The sequence below is a fragment of the Gavia stellata genome, chromosome 9, assembly GCF_030936135.1.
Source record: "Gavia stellata isolate bGavSte3 chromosome 9, bGavSte3.hap2, whole genome shotgun sequence".
Taxonomy (NCBI): Eukaryota; Metazoa; Chordata; class Aves; order Gaviiformes; family Gaviidae; genus Gavia; species Gavia stellata.
Window position 1 is genome coordinate 18,721,770 of NC_082602.1, and position 6,000 is coordinate 18,727,769.

The window sequence follows — 6,000 nt, forward strand, 5'->3', positions numbered from 1 at the left end:
TACATGCATCTTTCTTTCCTGTCACCCAATAGGTCACTCATGATGTGGAAAGCAACTTAATGTTCTCTTTGCACAACCGTAGAAATTAGCATGGTAGGCCTAGAAATAAACTATTTATTCTACAAAACAATTAAGGCTAGATCAAGTCAGCATATGAAAGACTGCAGAAAAAGATATGAGACTGGCAGGTTGTTGATATTCTTTTCTAAACCATGAAAACACTTTGCAAAAAATGATGGAGGCACAGAGAGGATTTACAACTACCAAATCTTATGTGATGATTCAGCAAAATAAATTCAAATCAAGATAGTTTCTTTCAGAAAGTATGCAATTTTACTCCTTTTCTCAAATTGAAGTTTGAAGTGAGGCTTTCCACAATGCAGTTCCTTGAACACCAGCACATCTTTCAGAGGAAAAAGGACCAACATTATCTGTTACTGGCAGAGTGAAGCTGCAGAAGCAGGACAAGAAGTAAGAGAGGCAGCAAGTAAGACTCAACCAGTGAGTAATATCCCAGGCTTCTAGGCCCCAGTATCTTACAGATATTCCATCTAACAAGCACTGTGATAATACTCAATGTTTGCAGCTCACATTCGTAGTCTATTAAACTGTGGATTTCAGACTCACGTTCTCCTTTGGATAAAACAGATTATTTCTAGTAACATCTCTTCATTTCTCTCTGAATTGTGGGCCTCACCAAAACATGGCTAGAACTGTACTGGCAGCACAGTCCGAACTACTGTACAAGCAGTCCTTTTACTGCTACACTTCCTAGATGCACAAGGTTGCTCAGGCACACCACGTGGTGCTTCTGTGACATTTATTTCACCTCTTCAAAATGGAACCATGAGAACTTCAAAAAGGAATCAGGCTGCTCATCTGCACACAACTTCGTATGCAAAGAGGTACTTTACATGCACTGAAATGTTTTCTACAATGCTTCTCTAACTGACAATTTGCAAATACTATAGAAATTTCATAATTTTATGTATTAATTTTAAACAAGCTTTACAGGCTCAGGGCTTTAACATACTTAATCAGGCTAAAAGCCAAACAAAAATGCTTTTCTCAGTTGTTACAAATTAAGAATTCTGCTAGGCAGTATAGGCTGTGTTTTGTTTATTTTTCAATGTTTGTCATGTATTTCCATCCTTACGGAGCACTAATAATTAAATTGAAGCAACATTAAAATTAAAATGCTACCTACTCCCTAGACCATTCCCCCGCAACAAAAACCCTCGCATATTTCAGCATATTTTTATGGTTTCTCTATTTTATCATCAACTCGAACAAGTCTAGCAATGGAAGATGTGAAAGGAAAGGGCAGGCAGGAGCCCACCAACCCTGCTTCTGCAAGATCAGCATGTATTGTGATAAGGCCACCAATATCTCATCTATACTACCACTTCCAGAAGTAAAAGGCCAACTGTCAAAAAATGGTGCAACTATCAGAATACAGGCAAAAAGCAGGTACCTGACACACTCTGAAGCATGAAAATAAGTTAAAGAGTCAGCAGACAAGTTTTCAGTTAGTTTCTGATAATTTTTTCTGTTGTGGTCTGAAGTTACGCTGCTGTACTCTTGAGAACGGAGATTTTAAATGCTGTATCAAATCCCAATTTCTCTTCACTCACTACTGATTTTAAATACTCAAGTCTTTATCTTATAACTGTATTTATACTATTCCTCCCCTAAAGAAATGCAGACACCATTTTAAAGACTAATTCAAATTTAAGATAAAGCATTTAGCTGTTGATCCAATGAAGCTATCCATACTTACTACCTCCAGAAACATTAATAATTATAGTCCTAGCGCTTCATGGGGAGTCCTCTCACAATTACCTCTTATAATATTTGCTTATGCAGTCCTGCAGTTATAAAATAAAGGACACAAAAAACATTAACAGCCAATTTATATTAATACAAAAATACATATTATAGCACATGTGTATTATTTTATAAATATTCTGTACTATTATGTATTATAGCAGCAGTAAAGGAATTAAAAAATTAACCTGCTAACACAGAGCACTAAACAGTTAAGTCAGTACTTCGAAATGTTCAGCATGCTCAATACACATAAGGCCCTGTGCATCAGCAGTTAAAAGTAAACTGGCAAGATGTAACAACACACCTTCATCCAGACACGACCAAGTGCTTGGGCACAAGAAGTTGCACACTAAAGCATTAATAAGGAAACAGCAGCACATAATGGTGTGTACTCCTACCAGTGGGACTCAAGTCTTAAAGTTAGTGAAAATTTACATTTTGAAGTTACCAAGTCCTGAACCAGTATACTATTATTTCCTCTCCACTTCCCCAAAAGCAAGCAAAGCCTCCAAAATGCAATAAAACACTTCGGTTACAGAAAGACTGATCTTCAAACTGCAATCATATTCAAAACTGAAATTAATTAAAAATGCAGTATTTAAGGAACATTTCCTTCAGGTTCTTAATCTCGAAATCAGTGTACTACTACAAAACCCTGTTCATGTTTCATACTAATAATGCTTCCACTCCAATCTCCTGTACAATATTAAAGTATCAAAATACCTAAGCAAGGAGACAGCCTTCCAAAAAAAGGTAACTGTCATCCTACATCAACTATTCCTAACTTATCATGTGATGTTACTAAGCTGGATATCATGTGAACTAGAATACTAAACCAAGAGACAGAATTATAGTCTTGAAGAGTGGAGCAATTTAGAAGAAAAGATGACAAGCCTTCAAAAGGAATTTGTGATTTCCATTGGTAATTGTTTAGGCAATCATTCAGAAGACCTAAAAACCATCAGAAGAATTCACTTCTGAAGGTAGAGCTCAAAAAGCAACAAATTCAGTGACAGCTTTATGAAATACTTGTTCCCCAGAAGACTACCAATATCAAATGAATAATTAGGAAACCCTCAAGTCAAACAGCCTTTAAAATAAACACAGTGCTATGCTGAAAATCATCTCACCTCAGCAGAAACCTAACCCTAAAACACAGGCTCAGCAACAAAACTGAGACCTAAGCTAGTTCACAGAATATCTGCTCCTTGAAAGTACTCAATATTAGCTTAACTTTTCTGTCATTTAGTGCAGCACTGATAAGTCCCATTAGCTTTTAAGAAATAAAGACAACCCTAAACAGTTTCAAGTCTCATATATGCATGGAATTAGGCAACTAATTAACTATTGCTTATACAAAAACTATCAATGCTATTTACCTGTTGTATTAAAAACACTTATTAAGCTTACCATACCACACCTAGAGAAAGCTTCATTAAGAAACTGAGCAAGCGTTCACCAGCCAGGATGCTCAAGAGCACAAAAGTTCTGACAGACAAACAGTGTGCTTAATCCCAGCCACACTCTAACCCACTCCACTTGTGAGGAAACGGATGGTTTTCAGCAGTCTCATTCCAAAATCACATCTCAGCTCATCACACAGACTTCCACCCTCCCACACCAACAGCCATGGGAAACAACACTCCAATGCAATATCAGAAATTGGTGAAGCACTGGTACTTACTTCCTAGAGATTCTTTCCAGGTGATATTGCAAGCACTTTAGAAAAACTATCCTCATACCAATAGGTGAGCGCTCAAGTCAGCAGTATTTCACGCACTCATTTTCCTTAGAGGTCCCTGTCGGTGCTCCAGGTCCGAGAGCCCCCTGCCCCACTCTTACTCCTCAGCCTGGACCCACGGTACATCTCCCTCTCCCAGAGGCGAGCTGTCACACTGCAGCGTCTGCCCGCAGGGCTGTCACCGCGCTCCCCCTTGGACTTCTGTTCTGAAGCAAATGCAAACATTCTCCCGGAAGAAATGACTGTTCCCGCAGAGTGCAAGTCAAACAGCAAGGCAGCCCTCTTTAAACAAAGCACACATACCTGCCGAGGCTTTTATCTGCTCCAGGAAAAGGTGGGACGCGCGGTAGTTAGCACAGCACTACAGCAGCTGGCCGCACGGCTGCCACGCTAGCGGCTAACACAAGGATGTCCAAACCGGATCAGAAAACTCCGGCAGCCCTTCCCCGAGCACCCCAGCGTCCCGCTCACACCGCACTAGAGAGGACAGGGCCCGATCCCCCATAAACTCGGCTCGCGCGGCCAAAATAAGCCGAGCAGCGGAGAAGCTAAGAAGGAAGCCCCGCGGGGCGGGAGCCACCCGCCTGCTGCGAGGGCCGCCGCCACCCGCCGCGCCCGCTCTCCTCGCGCCGCGGCCCGTCGCTCCGCCCCGCCCGCCGGGCCGCGCTCTCCGGGCCGCTGCGGGCGCCGCCGCCCCTCGGCGGCAGCAGGGCCCGCGGGGCGGGGGGGGGGAGGCTGAGGCTGCGGCCCGAGCGCCGCGGCGCCCCCAGGAGAGGCGGGGAGGCGCCTTACCGTGTGCTCGTGCTCGTCGGCGCGGGCGCGCAGCGGCAGGCAGAGGAGGAGGAGCAGCGCGGCGGCCGCGCAGAGCTGCAGCCCGGGCGCCGCCATCTCGGGCCTCGGCGTCCCCGCGCACGCAGCAGGCCCCGCCGCGGAGCCGGCCCGCGCCCCGCCGCCAACGCCGACCTGCGACGCCACTTCCGCTCCGCCCGGCCACGTCATCCGGCTGCACGCCGGAAGCGCGGCGCCTACGGCGGCCGCCAGGAGCCAAGCCGAGCGCCGGAGCGCTGCGCTACGCGGGTCCCGGCCTCGCCCTCGGCGCTTCCCCCGCTGAGGGGGACCGGTCGGTGCCTGCGGGCGGAACAGGGGCTGCGGAAACAAAGGGACCCGAAATGCCCAGAGACCGCGGGCGTTTGAGACGCTACGGCCTCCAGCATGACTGTAGGGAAGCTCAGTTATCTTTTAGTGGACAGAATTATTTTGTAATTGATAAAGTCATAACACATTGATCAATAACGTATGCACTTGGCGGAGGGGCAGCTGCTGAGGCGGCAAAGCTGCTCCCAAACGTAACGCGTGGTAAGTCTTCTGTCAGTGCTGGTTAAGGCAAAGCCTACAAACCTCTCTGTGAACTTGGAACTGTCTCAAGCTGCAAGTCCAAAACAAAAAAACCCAAACCAAACCAAACCCCCAAGCCAAAAAGCTCACTGTATTAAGCATTCAGTGATACGACAATTTTTAAACTGAGCAAATACAGAAACAATGTTTAGAGGACATCAGGCATAATATTTTAAAAAAACAGGGGCTACACCGTCTTCTCAAATGTTGCATAAACCAACAAATAGAGAAGGACATGAGCTGAATGCAGGAGCTTCTCTAAGCTGTTAGATGCCATCCATGCTCTGTAGAAACGATTCAAAACCAGATTTCCCCGTTTACCACTGACCACCATACACCTGTAGTAAAAACTTTTCCCCTTGTGGTCTTACACATTCAAATTACCTTCCCTGAACATATTTTAGCAAGCTACATTTATATGAACCCTTTTCCAGATAGTATGTTCACAATCTCCTGTTTCAGTAGCAGCAAGGTCCCTGTAGAGAGAGATACTTGTCAAAACCCATTCATAACCCTTGTTCATATTTTAAAAAAAAGAAAAACTTAAGACAGCTTTGATAACACCATATGTTTCTTTCTAGTCGTTGCATCTCAGTCCAAAACAGAGTAGCTTACCCTTGAGAGACAGAGAAAGGAAGCTTCAGCATCTTCAGTTTATTCAGTACTTAAGTCTCTCAGTCAACAACAGGGCCAGCCAGAGCCATCTGCTGCAGCGGGTTTTGTGAGGCACGTTGTACAAAGAGCAAACACTTTCCCCAGGCCAGCCAGCTGCCACCTGAGCTTGGTGGATTGGTTAATGTCCCCCATGTGGCCAGGCCATTTACTTTTTACCAGCAATTTTATTATTTATTCAGTCCAGCTCTAATCTTGGATGGAAATACATTTCATTCTCACTCTCCCCTCTAAGCATATTCTTGAGTAACCCACAATCTGGTTGCATGCGGTTTTCTTCTCCAGTCTCTTCCAAGCTTCAGTTTCGGTGTACTTCTCATCTTGGGTGGAGGCAATACAAATTGCATGCTCACCAGCACAGC

The 6,000-nt window shown here is 44.7% G+C and overlaps 1 protein-coding gene across 1 annotated transcript in view; it reads right to left on the reverse strand.

Annotated features, from left to right (window-relative positions):
• The window catches only part of TM9SF3 (transmembrane 9 superfamily member 3), a 51,150-nt gene extending 46,580 nt beyond the window's left edge, over nt 1-4,570 (reverse strand). The window contains exon 1 of the mRNA XM_059820966.1: nt 4,364-4,570. Within this exon, the coding sequence (XP_059676949.1) occupies nt 4,364-4,570 (207 nt within the window). The remainder of the gene's footprint in view (nt 1-4,363) is intronic.
• Nucleotides 4,571-6,000: the final 1,430 nt, after the last annotated feature.